Below are 16402 nucleotides of genomic sequence, written 5' to 3'. Positions count from 1 at the left end.
GGCATTCAGAGAAGATGCAGTGAGTATATGCAGCCAAAAATGGCTAAAAAACATTTAAATCAGGTGATGAGTCATTTTATGACACACCCCATAAGGAGAAACTCTCTGCCACTGATAACAATGAGTCAAGGTGCCAGTAAGTCAAATTATAGCCAAACATGCTAAGTGCTTGCAGAAAGACCAATGTGAAAGTGATGAAACTATTCATTTGCATTTTCACTGACTGGGAAAGGTGCACAAACTGAGAAAATGCATTCCACATAAACTCACAACTGACAAACTTCAGAGACTATCAATTTGCTTGTTGCTTCCTTTTTGACACAATAATGGGCCATTTTTGGACTGGATCTTGATGTGTGCTGTAAAATAAATTATGTACAGCAACACCAAACAATCATATTACTGGTTATCATCCTGTGGATCTGTGCTGTACATTTTGAAGTCAACAGAAGATTTTAAGCTTCTAATCTTCTACCCAAAACAATCAGAAGGAACATCTGCCTAGCACAACTACAGTAGATTCATGATGCACTGCTTCAAAAACAGCCAGCACCAGTTAACATCAAAGAGACTGTGTTCCTTCAAGACAATGCAAAGCTTCACATGGTTCGAGTGATCTGAGACAAGCTCCAATCTGTTATGGGAAATTCTATCCCACCCTCGTATTTCATGGACATTTCACCATTACGCTTTTCCTTATTGCTGAACGACCCCCACATGCAACTAAAATTTAAAAACCAAGAGACAGTGGAAACTGAACTGAATAATTTTTTCATTTATAAAAAATTGCAAGTTTTATAGGAGTAGTATTTATAAACTTAGTTCATTGGGAAAAGGTTATTGCTGGGAAGACGATAAATTTTTTTAATAAAGTGTTTTCATTCAATTTTTTCTGCAAGTTTTAATTTTTCATAAAATTTTGCTCAAACTTTTGGTTCTATTATATCATATTTCATTATATTATATTACATTATATTATATTATATTTAATGGATAGGCAATGCATTATTCGGTTGTTCATCCAATTCAGGATCCAATACTATGGTTTTTCAAGTTGAACCAATTCTTTCCTTGAAAGCAGAAATACTTTAACTTGTGGTGGACCAACAATGTATAATATTAAGTTATAAATATGGGTGAACAGCAGTACACATAATTATAATGAGAGTACACAAATAAAAGAAAAGTATTTAACATATTATAAATATGGATTACATGCATACAAACATTTGTAATTAATTTTATTTTATTTTCAAATAATGAAATATATGAAAGGAAACAACCTTCTCAAATAATAATACTCCTGGTATGTGAAGGTATACCCCACACACATACAGCATGTAAAACTGTAATTTCTGGTGTCTAAAAGTAGGAAATAATTACTTACTATGGTCATCTATTCCTTCTTTCAGAGGTACATTAACAGAATAATGACGACCACTTTCAGCACCTATTTCATACATGTCCCCTGAAAACAAAGTAACCACATTTTAAATATTAGCTGTAGCGATAATTTCAATTAACCTTTTGAGAACTGAATTTTCTGAAAATGTGTGGGCACAGTGGGAGAGTTTTCCCACTTGCAGCCAACTGTGTGGAGGGACTTCATGAATGCTATTTTTAAAATTTTGTAGAAATCAAAATGTTGTATATAAATGCTCTTAAATATTAATTTGTCCTTATTCTAATTTGGCTTTTCAACATTACAATGAAATAATTTCCAAAAATTAATCAGAATTTTTAAAAGAAATATTAAAAAAACCTTATAATATTACTCTTTTGTATTTATTTTTAATGTAATAACATCCTATATATCTATTTATGTTATCACTTGATTCAACTTAAACAATTTCTGGATCTGAATTACAGAGAATTTTGGCTATCCATAAGCCTCAAATCTGACAATGGTTTACAGGTGCACCACCTACAATTTTCAAAGTTATTTTAGTGGTGCATCTACAATTGTACTTCTATTCATGCTGAAATGAATTAAGGGGTGAATTTTTTTGGTGCCACAGTTCACAACAGGCCATGCAATTTTCAGGTTAGAATATGCGCTAAAACTTGGAACTACCTTACTTGCAGTTGCACATGCTAACCACCAGATCATGGCCAGCTTACCTACCCCATCACACAAAATTTTAAAATCCTCCACCTCTCCATCCCAATAAAACTTAAATAAAAATTAACTCCACACTCCAATACCAGTCATAAAAGTGATTTAGGGGGAAAAGCATTATATCGGGGGGAAAGAGTTTAATTTTTTATGCATGACTGATTTTTTACCATACATCATAGTGCCTTTTTTGAAAATGTAAAGGAAATCAGTGCATGAAACTAACACCCTATAATAACTGCACAATCCTACACCAACCGTTATTAAAAATATAAATAGTGTTGTGCTATATTAAAATAATAATGATGTAAACAAATGAAATAAATAGAATGATATAATTCCACTGGATAAAACTAATAAAAAGGTAACTGTCTGTACAATAAAATATGAAATTTAAACTGCAAAGAATAATTTACAATAAAACAATGTAGATAAAACACAGGATGATAAAAGTGCTAAAACACAGCAGCTTTCAGAGGCATCCGCCTCCTTTTTCAACAGTGAGGTTTATTGTACATCCTTAAATATCAGCAGGCTCACAGTTCTCAGCACGTGTTTCTACAGGAGCATGGGCAGTATCTCCCCATGTGCACTGGAACCGGAAATGGCTTGGGAGCTTGCCAGGCGGAACTGCTCATCCCGTCCAAGAACCACTGCCTCGAAGAGGGAATGAATGCAGATTCCCCTGTCTCTATTAATGGTATTGCTCTCAGAGGAACAAATCCGCAAGCTCTTGAGCCATTTGCAGTCCCAAAATCTATGTGACCGGTCAACGATAACATCTGGGGGAGCATATGAATGTGATAAAGACCGCGGATTATGGGAAGTCTGCTGTGGCAGAACATTTTTGGGAGGAGCACCATCAAATCTCCCCAGACGAATCTGTTATCGTCAACCGAGCACATGGGGTATTAGTTTTACACACCTTTGCCTTTGCTTTACTCTCCTACATGGAAAATGACTGAATCTGAACAAGTATTACAATTAAAAAAAATAACCTCTGTATAAGAATAAGCCTCAAAGATAAAAGTAGAGGTACAATTCATTTTTGCAGATTGATTGAGTGTGAATTAAATGAATAATTTTTCTTCTTAACAGCTACTGAATCTGTACAAATCATAAATCTTTCTTACCATGGAATACTGTTTCCATGACTGGCGTTGTGTTCTCCGAAAAATCTCTCCAATTAACAAACTATGCAAACGAACTAGTCAAGTTAACTGTCAATATCCATTCCCAATTCAATTCTAAAGTCAAACTACAATTTCCTTTTCCTCATTCATTCCTTATATTTCTGTTCTTTGGAATAACCTTCCTTTGTACATATAGGGAGGATTTTTGGGGATACAACTACATAGTGGTATTTTCACTGTACCAGATCCAATGGTGTGACTGCAGAAATACATTACGTGATACCCACTATGAGCAAAAATAGTGTCTATTACCATCATTAGATTCTGTTTCTGATAATATTCTGCAGTCTTGCTTCAGTTTACTGTTCAATAAAATGTCTTTGGTTCTCAGTTAGTTACTAAGTTATGAATCTTATTTCTGTGTGAATGTGGACACTAGGAAAATTCTTAAATTTCCCCTTTCACTTCTTAACAGAATTATGTAGCACAATACTTTGAAAATCCTGCGTTGAACTTGTGAAATGTAACTGCAGCAAGCCCTTATCACTGTAGCTGAGCTAGTGACATGCTGCTAGCATGTCACCTCTGTACATCTTCAGCTGGAGTAACAAAAAAAAAAAATCCAATAATATTTTGTGTTCTTATATTTTTAATTTAATTTTAGGAACCCCAATTTCCACAGCAACCCACATAACATCTTATACAGAGTAATTCTAAGGGTATTTTTAAGTAGAAGCAGCTCATTGTGCAGAGGCAGGGAAGAAGCCTGTTTTAAAGGTTTTAAATCAATTAGGATTTTCTAAAAAGAAATGAGTATAAGTGCGTGCACACACACACGCATGGAAACAAAGGTTTATTAACTATGGGTTAAATAATAATAATAGTAATACTGGGTGTCCACAAACCTCTTTCACAAAAACACTGTGAGCAGGGTACATGATACAAAACTTGCAACTATGTTCAGGTGATAGAAGATATCTTCAAGTTTTAATTAGGTGTTTGATGTGGGCATCTTTAGTTATCTGCAGATGTCCTACAATAATTTAATTCTATCCATGTTTGGCACAACATATAAATGTCAATGTGACCAACTGCTTCCCACATGCACTGTTTAAGCTCTGCAATGGTTCCTGGCACAGGTGGAATATACACCTAGTTTTTCATGAATACCCAGAGTAAAATCTAAAAAGAGTCAGATTAGGGGATTGGGGAAGCCACAAAATTGGTCCTCCTCTTTCACATCAATTCCCAGGAAGCAAGTTGTTCTTTTGGTAATGTGGTGGAGAAAATCAAGTTGCCATTACTGTCATTCTGCAGTTGTGCATAATTAAATTCTAAAATAGCAGCTTTTCCAAAGAAAAAAGGTTTGTATGCTTTGTGACAACTAATTGTACAAAAGCCCAAATTCTACTATGATTACAGGTTTTGTGATTATGCTACCATCTGCTACTGCATGAATATCTATCAGTTGGTGAATAAAAACTTGGAGATATCCGTTATCATCTGGAAGTGGTTTAAGATTAATATCACGTATCCTATTCTCACAATAATGTTTCAGTTTTGTAAAGGAGGTTTGTATGCTACCATCTACTACTGCATGAATATCTTTCAGTTGGTGAATCATTCATTGGAGTATCTTTCAGAATACTCTGTATTAATTAAGGGATAGGGAAGCAAGTGTTACACTGACATTTCAAAGGCCACTTGCCTTCTTCTGGGCTAGCATAAAGACAAAAGGAAATGGAGGAAAAATTATATTAAACCACTACAATTAAATATATAAGCTGACAATTCATAAATTTTAGAGCTAATGTGAATTCCAGGTGGATGCATCTTAGTGATAAATACAATCATGAAGTACAAAGCTTACCTGGTGGGCCTGATGTCAGGCTTACAAAGCACAATCTTGCATGCATGAGGCTTAAAAGTAAAGTGATTTCTACAGTTCTCAAGAAACAAAAGACTTGCTGGTACTGTGTTCATTGAATCAGGGTATGGGTGTTCTGATTGGCCATTAGTGGTACAGTCCTGTGATCTAGTTGAAAAAGTTGAAGCCTGAGCTTAAGAGTTGTGCTAATGTTAGGGTAGGGGGGGGGGGTAACTGGAGAGGATGATTGTGCTTGTCCACAGCAGGAAAGCTAGGATTAAAGCCCTCAAAACATGCAAGGATTGCACCTTTCAAGAGGCCAGCCTTTGAACCATCACCAAACAAAAAAGAGACACTGATTAGTTACTATCTGGAAGGATGATAATTATGAAGGGGGGGGGGGGCAGCTACTACTATTATTAGCCAGTAATACTCTCCACGGTACTGGTGTTACTCTCCACGCAAATAAGCACAATTCCAAGCCCAGGATGCAACTCTTTTAAGTAGGCCCCAGGAATATACCTACAAGAGACCAACCTGAGCCCACACCCTCAGCCAATAAACAATAGCCTCTGTTCTTGAGGGCTGTAAAAATCATTTTACTTGTACAACTCATGTAGGTTGGTCAGGACTGTGCCTTTTAAGCCTGATACCAGGCCCTCTCATGAAGTAAGCTTTGTACTTCATATCAGCAGGGTGCACTTGAGTGGCTATCACAGGAGTCTTTAGTTCGTAAATTTTTACCTTATTCCATTAATTCTAGTTGTTCAGTATAAATATCTTTTTCCTATTGTCTTTACACTAGCACACAAGAATGTAAAGGGGCCTTCAACTCTCTCAACCTTTAATTATCATTTCTTCTTGAACCTTCTGCTGCTAATATGATATCTAACCGACATCACTTTAAATTTGGATATGAAATCTAATCCTCCCATATACCTTTCCTCACCAATTTCTCAAAATGATTATATAGTATTTTCTACTTCCATTTCAATATACTATGAGTTATGTGGCATAAATTTTTTTTTTGTTTGTTTGTCATTTAACAGACACAAGGCAAGTGGCAATGTCTATCTTTCTTGTATTCAACTTACATTCTTATATAAAGTCTGAGATGCCAGCAAAAGCTGTCTAAATTTTACATAGAGTTTTGGTTTCACCAAAACTCTAAACCAAAACTCTATGGTAAATAGCTGAAAAATTAGAGTTTTGGTGAAACTCTAAATGCAAATAGCTGACAAAAACAACCATTCGTGTGGCACCTGCCAGACATCATGTGAAAGTATTCGTATTTCAACTTGGAGAATGAATGACCTTGAAAAGTTTAAGAAATATGATAAAATCATTATTAATTTCTTTCTTATTTTTGCTTGATATTTTGTAATTGAGTAGAAAACATTAAATTTCAGTTAAAAAGCTAAAAATTAATTTTATATAATCAAAACAAAAAGGTATCTCACAGATGTATTTGTTCCATTTAAGTAATTCTTGAGTATGTTCCTTTGGAATCACGATGCCAGCTCACAAACCAAATCAACTACTCTGTTTCTATTACAAGTACAAGACAATGCTGAAAAAAAGCCATGCGTTAGGGTTGAATTCGAAAGCATCTGCAATTCTGCCCAGACACGATAGGAGGGAGTATATGATGAGAGCCTTGTCGATCAATTCGGCCCTGGAGAGACTGTGAAGGCTCAAGGGGTAGAATTTTTCTCACCCTGGTCTGTGCTTGTTAACAGGAGAGACTGCTTCTACAGGGATGAGATAGACTTAAATAGAAAGGGTACAAGAATATTTGCTGATGCTATCGAGGCAGAGTTAGGTGGGTCGGAAAACTGCTAGCTTGGGGGGATACACAGACTAATAGATTAACAGTAGCTGCTGGCAGAGGTAAAAGTGATTCTTGCACTACTTGCACTTCTATTGAAATGCAATTGGGCAGCAGCCTGGAAAGCAAGGCAATGGGAATTTCCAGGACTGCTGGGAGTCATAGTGGAACAAGTAAATACATGGGCTGTGTTAGGGTAACAAAGAGTAGAAACAGGTGCATGTATACTTGCATGAACACCAATGCTAGGAGTATAGTTAATAAATTCGATGAGCTTGAAGTGCTAGTCAAGACATCAAAGGCAGATATTGTTGGGATATCAGAGATATGGTGCCACACAGACATAAGAAATGTAGAACTGGAATTTGGGGAGTACAATGTGTACAGAAAGGATAGACAGGACAGGAGGGGAGGAGGGGTTATGCTGTTAGTTAAGAAACACAAATTTTAAGGAGGTGCATCCAATTGATGTTGGTGGACAATGCAATGTCGAGTCTGTTTGGTGTGACATAAGCACTGGGAAAGGAAAAATGAGAGTAGGTGTGTGTGTTATAGGCCTAATGAATCCAATGAGTATAATGAGTAATTGTGCAGAGAAATAAAGTGGGCCAGTAAATTAGAGTGTCTTATAATGGGGGAATTTTAATTTCCCGGATATTGACTGGAATTTGTGGGTTGGTCACTCACACACTAGCAAGGCTTTTGTGGATTTATTAGATAATTGTTTTCTACAGTAGCATGTTTGGGAGGCAACTAGAGGGAGTAATTCTCTTGATCTGATTATCAGTAGTGATTCTTCATGCATCAAGAATCTGCAGATAAAGGAAACAATAGGTAGCAGTGATCACAGTGTGCTGAAGTGGGATTTACTCAAAGAGGTAACTACCATCAAGGGTAAAGGGAAGAGTTTTTGCTTTCGTAAAGGTGACTACGGTGGTCTTGGACAGTATTTAAATTCTATACGGTGGAACCAACTGATGATGTTACCAACAGCAAATTCAAAATGGGAAACATTTAAAGAATTAATCTTGGAAGCCACTGGTCTTTTCATACCAACAAAGAAATATGGTTCAAGATTTAGGCCTAAATGGATGTCAGATGAACTAATTAGACATGTGACAGAGAAGAAAAATGCATGGGATACATATAAATTAATATGTGACACAGAAGCCTATGATAGATATAAGCTGGTCTGTAACCAAGTTACAAAGGAGGTTAGGCAGGTGAAGGCAGATTACGAGAAATCTTTGGCAAAGGATGCAAAGAAAAACAGCAAAGAGGTCTTTACTTATGTAAACTCTAGAAGGAAGGAGATGAATCAGATTGGTCCATTTGATATTGATGGTTCAACTGTTGATGATCCTGCTCAGGTAGCTAACAAACTGAATGAATATTTTGCATCGACATTCACACATGAGGAGTTATTCAGCGAGGGGAATGCCAGAGGTGTATTCAACTCTGGCAGTAAGCTAGAGAATTTTGTAATCTCTGAGAGTAAATTGGAGGAGAAATTGTTGAAGATAAACACAAGAAAGGCACCTGGGGTGGATGGGATCCATCAAGTTATATTAAAGGAGGCAGCAAAGGAAGTAAGCAAACCCTTAGCCATAATTATGACAGCTTCCTTGGACTCAGGAGAGGTACCCATGGACTGGAGATGTGCAAATGTGACCCCAATTCACAAAGGAGGATCAAAGGCTGACACAAGTAATTATAGACCTGTGAGTTTAACTTCTGTTCCTGGAAAATTGATGGCGGCACTGGTTAAAGAAGCACTGCAGGTTCATCTAGATAAGACTTCAGTTATAGCTCGGACACAGCATGGTTTTGTTAAGGTGAAGTCTTGCTTGACCAATTTGATCGATACTATGATGCAGTCACAAAAGAACTGGATGCAGGAAATAACTTTGTTATTCTATACTTGGATCTTAGAAAGGCTTTTGATACTGTTGCACATGGAAGACTGCTGCACAAATTGGAGCAGTGTGGCATTGGAGGCAAATTTCTGCTATGGATAAAGGGATGGTTGAGTGGGAAAGACAGAGTGGTAATCAATGGACACTATTCTTCATGGACTAATGTTATTAGTGGAGTCCCTCAGGGTTCAGTGTTGGGTCCATTGTTGTTTTCTGTATTTATAAATTTATAAATTCAGGCTTAATGTCCAAGTTTGCAGATGATACGAAGGTTGGCAGGGTTGTTAATGACACTGATGACAGTACACTGCTGCAACAGGATCTAGAAAAGTTGAGCAGATGGGCTGAGAGGTGGCAAATGAAGTTTAACATTGGCAAATGTAAAGTACTACATATGGTAAGCAGTAATCACAGAGTAACGTATCAACTGTGTTACCACACTGACAGTGGTAGAGAATGAAAAGGACCTGGGGTAATTGTGCAGGCAGATATGAAGTTTTCTGAGCAGTGCAGATGGTCTGCAAGAAAGTTGAGCTGCAAGAGTAGCTCATGGTGTCTTGGTAGCTCAGGGAAAAGGAGGTGATTGTCCCTCTGTATAAGGCAATGGTCAGGCCACACCTTGAATACTGTATACAGGTCTGGAGGCCTCATTTTAAGAAGGATGTAGAGCTGTTGGAATGAGTACTGAGAAGGGCAACAAGATTAGTGAATGGAACAAAGGGTTGCTCTTACAAAGAAAGGCTTAAGTTTTGAAAGTTACAGTGTCTGTAGAATAGGCACCTGCGAGGTGACCTGATTGAGGTGTATAATGCCTTGAATGGTTTGAGCATGCTCAATGCTGATGGGATTCTTCCTCTTGCTCCGAATAATCACCTGAGAGGGCATAAATTCAAATTGAGAAAAGACGGTTGTACGATAGATGTGCGGAAGTTTGCCTTTAGCCAGTGAGTGGTTGATTGCTGAAACAAACTTCCATCTGTCGTTATTGAAGTTGATAGCTTAAATAGATTCAAGGCAGAACTTGACAAACATTTGGAGCAAGTGGATGGGTGAAAAATAAGGATTTTTTTTTTTTTTTTGCTGATGCTATATAAGCTTGCTTTCTTGCATCATGTGCCTTTGCTAATGCTAATACAATTTAAGCCTGGTTAGTCAGAATGGTTCATGATAATGTTCATCTTATTTTACTCAGTAATACCTAGTTCCACTTTTTGCTCTTTTATGCAACAGCACTTAAAGAGCCAATGTGGCAAGTCATGCTGGTTATGGCAATACTAACACAGGCCATAATGCAGCATTCAAGGAGGAATCCGGATAAATGCAAATTATCTAAGTGCAAATTATCAATTATCTAGCCACCAAACAGTATGTCTATCAACCTGTGTGGTGAATGAAGTAGACAGATAATTCCAACTACAAGTAATATACAGGAATACCACGCATAGTGCGGTTTCGAACAGCGCGGGTTTCGCTATAGCGTGGTTTACAAATTGAAAAAAAATTAACTGCACACCAATACATTTGATATGTATGTATGTATTATAATGCCAGCACGTAGGCCAATGCGTTATGGATTCAAGGACATGCTGATTGTTTTGTTGCAACTCCCATTATATACGAACTCTGCTAGCATTCATACATTAGTAAACACTCTAGATTCCGATCGGTGAGGTCGTTGATTGTACGTAAGCTGTACAAATATTTTTCGCTATGTATATTTTTATTAAAGATTATTTTTTAAAAACGTTACACCTTTATATGCAAATATGAGTGGAGAGAAGAAATGTTATGTTAATGCGCTGAATGTTCTTCTAGATCCAAACATCGAACCAGATATGAAAGTAAGGCAGGCGTTGCAAAATGACATTCGATGTTATAGAGATGTATGCACATAAAAAGAAGAAAACTGTGCAAACTAAGCTGATCAGTTACTTTTCAAAATAAAAATACAGTACATACTTCACTTATATTCTTGTGTTATGTACATACTGCAATAAAAATCATTTCTACTGTACTTACTAGTATTTTTCATTTTTATCATTTTAGTTTCCTTTTTTGCAAGAACTTTGTGTGCATCAATTTATAGTAAACAAACACCTATATATTTTTGCAACTTGACCCATATAATCAAATTGTCGGAATGCATTACATTAAAATACATACTAATAATACCTCGATCAGCGTGGTTTCACATAGCGCGGTATTTTTTTTGGCACGAATTAACCGTGCTATGTGAGGTATTCCTGTATCTTATGATAAATATATAATAAATGTAATATTATACAATAAAGATACTTCAACTGACCTGTTCCTGGGAAAAAATAATTCCCATATTTGTGGAATGACACAGTCATTACTCTGTCTGTTAAATAAAAAGCTTCTTGTACACCATCTCCATGGTGGATATCAATGTCAACATATAAGACTCTTGGATGGTATCTGTAAAAAAGACAGGATTGCACTTTTCAAGATAAAATTTAACTATCCTATAATAATAGTTGGACATTTTTGGCTTTAATAAAAATTTTATGCCAGTTCTGTGGTAAGTGGGAGAGGGAGAATAAAAAAAAACCAAAAAAAAAAAAACCATAATCAAGCTGCTCCAATAATATGCAATTAGTCAACAAATTATTTTTAATAATTCGTTGATTAATAATAAAATATACTTTTAAAATTAAGTAAAAAACAATCAAACAAACAATTTATGTGATTTGTTTTTAATTACAAATCACACAAATTCTATATCAATTTAGAAATAGTAATTTAATAATAAGTTTAATAGAAACTTACTTGAGAAGCTCTAGGACTGCTATCACGATGTCATTTACATAACAAAAACCCGATGCCTAAAAATACCAAAATATTCACATTAACAGCAAAATAATATACACATTTTTATTTAAATTATGCATTAAAGACTATTTTAAAATTTATTATCAGACTGACTAATTATATGAGGTGAACCATGAAAAGTGATCAAACTATATTTTGATATAAAATAACAGATCAATGATTACCCAAATTAAAATGGCAACCTACCAGTTTATATAATTGATTGATTCCTTTTTATTTGAAATTGTTTATTTCAAAATGTCAAAAGATGAGATGTCAGCATGTGAAAGTGTTTATCTCTTATTTTTTTATGAATGAGCTTTCAAAACTGGTGGACGATCCTTATAAAAAATGCATTTCTACCATTTGCAACAGCTGAGTCTTGCCACACTTTTTTATTGGGTGAATGGGAGGGGTGACCAGCATTAACCCCACATTTAATCCAAATAATAAAACATTTCCCCTTCAGCTTGATATTGTTTAATAATCCACAGTTATTTTCCATCTCCAAATAATGATGTCATCCTGTTCAAATTAAAGCATGAGTTTGCATTTACTGTAAATGAATCCAATGTCCTGAGGTCATTAGGCTGCTCTCAATCATCACCTTGATGCTTTTCCTGCATTGGAAATATCATTCATTCAGTCGATACTGTGCACTTTCAAATGAATGCCCAAAAAATTAAAGATGTCATACATTTGACCCAATGTCTGCTTATCATATTTCATAATGGCTAATTTCATAAAACCTTTATCTAAATTATTATTACTTATTCTAATGCATCTCAGCAGATTCAAAATTTATATGAACTATTTAGCATAGCGACACAACATCATTTCACCTTTCCCATAGACTATAACAATGGTTTCAGGTGCTGCAAGGCTACATCCCACTCATAGATTACATTTGTGAAAGTATCCACAAACGGCAAATCCATGAATTGCAAAGTTAAGGGAATAGTGCCACTAAGAAACCGTTGCATTAATATTTACAAATAAAGATTAGATTAACCAGTGACTCTCATTTTGAGTGAATCACTCTACATTTTTGACTGATGCTACATAAGCTTATACGCTTGCTTTCTTCCATCACATGCCTCTATTGCTATTACTATCACACCACACAAAGGTTCCACTAAGTTTCATTTTCAAGTGCACTAGACTAATAGACTTCTAGAATACTAATAATAACCCATTTGTATTCTTCAAAATGTATACCTGCAAATAAAAAAGGGGTTCAAGGAAACTGCTAATTAGGGAGGGCCAAAGGTAACACATATGCATTTATCTGATGATTCAGGTCAAAGCAACACTTGAACACACCTGCAGAGTTCAGCTGTTGTTGCCAAAAAAAGCTGATATTGTCAATGTGAAACACTGCTGAGGACAGCATGGGAAGCTCGTCTACAGTATCATAAGTGTTAGCAATAAAATAAATGAATTCAGTCTCCTGGTTAGGACAACTAATGCTGATATAATAGGGCTAATGGAAACACAATGTCACCCAGAAAGGATGATAGGAAGGATAGAAGGGGGATCATACTTAAGAAATGCAACCTGAATGGGACAAAACTTTTCACAGATTCACAAGTTAAGCATGCTACCTGCAGTGTGAAGAAAAGGTATAACGAAAGTGGGAGTAATCTACAGACTAGAAGCTTATGAAGATGCTGATGAGAGCCTCTACATACAAATGGAATGAGCAAGCAAGTGTGAATGTCTTATTATGGGTTATTTCAATATGCTCCTTATTGACTGGAGCAAGTGGGAGGTGAATTTACCATGAGAAACAAGATTTTTATATCAACTAGATGATTATCTGTATCGACATATTAGGGAAAGTACTAAGGGAAACCTTATTCTTGACCTGATCTTCATCCACGAACCATGTAACACAATGGGGCTTACAAGTACAGGAACCAACAGCAGTGAGTAATCGCGAAGTTGGATGCCAGCAGAGTTAGCAGTTGTCAAAGGCAAAGAAATGAGATGGATAGCTTAGGGTGATAGATGGCCTCTATCAACTACGGAGGAAGCACACAAGCAGAAAATACATTAGAATTATAGAATAATTTTTAAAACAAGTCACAGAAATCATGAATACATACATGTATACCATTAAAAAATTATAGCACAATGAGATGAATGAATAATAAGTTAGCCAGTTTAACACAGCAGATTGCCTATTAGAAAAATGTTGGAGCCTAAAGGCAAGTAAGGCTCTCAGTTCATGCCATATACCCAGTACTGAGAGTGGCAGTAAGACAACACAGTGAACTATTAAGATTAATTACAATGGCATCAATGGATTCAGGAGAGATTCCTTTGGAATGAAGAAGCGCCAACAGATTGCCAGTATATAAAGAGGTTCTAAGGGTGAAGTAACTATCCAACCAGTCATGGACTTCAGCAGTATGGGAAATCAAGGCAATGATCAAGAGTATAATACAGTCATTTAGATAGAAATTGAATTCTAAAAGAAAGCACAAGGTTTTGCAAAAGGAAAATCATGTTTAACCAACCTGGTTAGCTATTTGGCAGTCACTCATAAACTGGATGTAGGAAACAATTTTGACACTTTATTTGAATCAGTCCTGCATAAGAGGTTACTGCAGTGGTTTTCAACCAGGGTGCTGCAACAACATTCCAGGGATGCCATGTAATTTGGGTTTAAATTACTTAAACTTTTTTTTTTTTTTTTTGAAATTTACATATTTATTTCATTATAAAAAGGTGCACAGAATCCATTGTAGGTATCTTTTTAATTTTGTGGTGATCTATAATTGATATTTATTTAGTGCCTCTATATAAAGAATAAAATGATTATACAAGTACAGTAAACCCCTGCTATTCGCGGGGGTTACGCTCCTGAGAAATACCGCGAATACCAAAAATGCGAATACTGAGCTATGGCTCCCATAGTAATAAAGGGGTTCCGTTCCAAAGTATGAAATATATAAGAAAAACTAGTCTAAAATTTTGTCTATGTATGTATTATATGTACCTTCATAATATGACTATGTACATAGACAGTACATAGTGAAATGCAAGCATATGGCATTAAAATGAAAATAAGAAACAATTTAATATTAAATGTAATATTTATTAGAAATTTCAAACAAATGTTTCAAAGCAGTGCCTTTGCTAGCTAAAAAAAACTTATCCCGCCAGTACTATCACCAGTTTCGCTAAAGTGTTGATAAAGGAGTTTTGCCTTTTCACGAATGATGAGTGAAATTAACGGAATTTTATTTTGAGTTTGGTCTTCTATCCACAGATTTAAAGCCTTTTCCATTTTTTCTAATTTAACATCACGAGTTACGGAGCAAATTTTTGAAGCAATTAACGCGTTTTCACGGACACTACAGCGGATTTTTCTTCCGATTTCTCGACTGATCGTAACGTTGACTCATTGATTTTATAATGTTTTGCCACTGAGGAGACACTTTCACCATTAGAAATTTTATCTAATAACTCAATTTTATTCGCTAATGTCATCACCTTTTTTGATCTTTTCACATTTCCCTTGTTATTCGTAGCCATATTTTTGTACGGGTTAGAAAGAACTTGTCCACAATAAAGTCACTTTCTTCCATTAACACACTAGAAAAAGTCTGTTTTACACTGCAAAATGGTAGATTTATCACTTTTGTAAGCATATCAATTTATAAATTGATAAATTTATTCAATTTATAAGCATATACAGTAAATTAAAAGCAAATGACCAAACCTTCCATGACAAGCGCATAACACATACTGAACAAGGATTAGCGAGAAACATCCACGCTTGCGATTTTGTCACCCCCCACCACCCACAAAGTTTGGTGAAACACAAGCAGTTGCTCTTGATATCTCAAAGGCTTTCAACCATGTTTGGCATAAATGTCTTCTAAATAAGCTTCCATGTTATTGTTTGCCAACTCTTCTTTGTAATTGGTTATCCAGTTTTCTCTCTGACCGCTCAATGAGAGTGATGGTAGATGGCTCTCTGTCTTCTCCACTAATGCTGGCCTTCCACAAGGTTCAGTTCTGTCCCCCACTCTTTTCCTCTTCTATATTAATGACCTTCTTCCATTGACCGGAAATCCTATCCATAGTTTTTCTGATGATAGCACATTGCATTCCACTTTCCAGCTTGAGAAACCTTGCCCTGCTCAATCAGCTTCAACTTCTTGAATATCTGCTACCAATTCCTTAAATGCCAATCTCCAGGTAATTCTCATGGGGCAAAGACAACTTAGTTGATTTCAATCCTTCTAAAACTCAGTCCTGCCTTATATATCTCGCAAAAAGGATTCTTCTGCTCCTATGCTTATCTTTGGTGATACTCTGATTTCTAGGCAAGATGATATATCTGTTTTGGGGATTACCCTGACTTCCAATCTCTCTTGGCACAAGCACATTACAAATATTGCTTCCTCTGTATCTAAAAAATTTGGTTTTCTCTTTTGCTCTTGGCTTTACTTTTCTTCCAAACAGCTGTTCACTCTGTACAAATTGCAAATCCACCATACCATGGAATATCGTTCCCACATCTGGGGCGGTGCCCCCAAAACCTCTCTCAGGCTTCTAGATTCCATTTAGAAGAGGGCAATTAGGTTAATTAATGACTCATCTCTAACAGAGTCTCTTCACTCTCTGTCTCATAGATGTACTGTTGCTGCTGCATGCCTTTTCTACAGATATTTCCATGGGCACTGTTCTTCTGAA

General features: G+C 35.9%; 1 protein-coding gene across 1 annotated transcript in view; it reads right to left on the bottom strand.

Annotated features, from left to right (window-relative positions):
* Positions 1-16402, bottom strand: part of HDAC3 (histone deacetylase 3) — an 84947-nt gene that overhangs the window by 25712 nt on the left and 42833 nt on the right. The window contains exons 6-8 of the mRNA XM_090388837.1: positions 11651-11706; positions 11166-11299; positions 1388-1468 (exon numbers count right to left, since the gene is read on the bottom strand). Of these exons, the coding sequence (XP_090244963.1) occupies positions 1388-1468; positions 11166-11299; positions 11651-11706 (271 nt within the window). The remainder of the gene's footprint in view (positions 1-1387; positions 1469-11165; positions 11300-11650; positions 11707-16402) is intronic.

Source organism: Mastigoproctus giganteus, chromosome 14 (assembly GCF_048544385.1).
Source record: "Mastigoproctus giganteus isolate SK-2022 chromosome 14, ASM4854438v1, whole genome shotgun sequence".
Classification (NCBI taxonomy): Eukaryota; Metazoa; Arthropoda; class Arachnida; order Uropygi; family Thelyphonidae; genus Mastigoproctus; species Mastigoproctus giganteus.
Note: the sequence above shows the minus strand (reverse complement) of the source record. Positions and strands in the feature narration are given on the sequence as shown.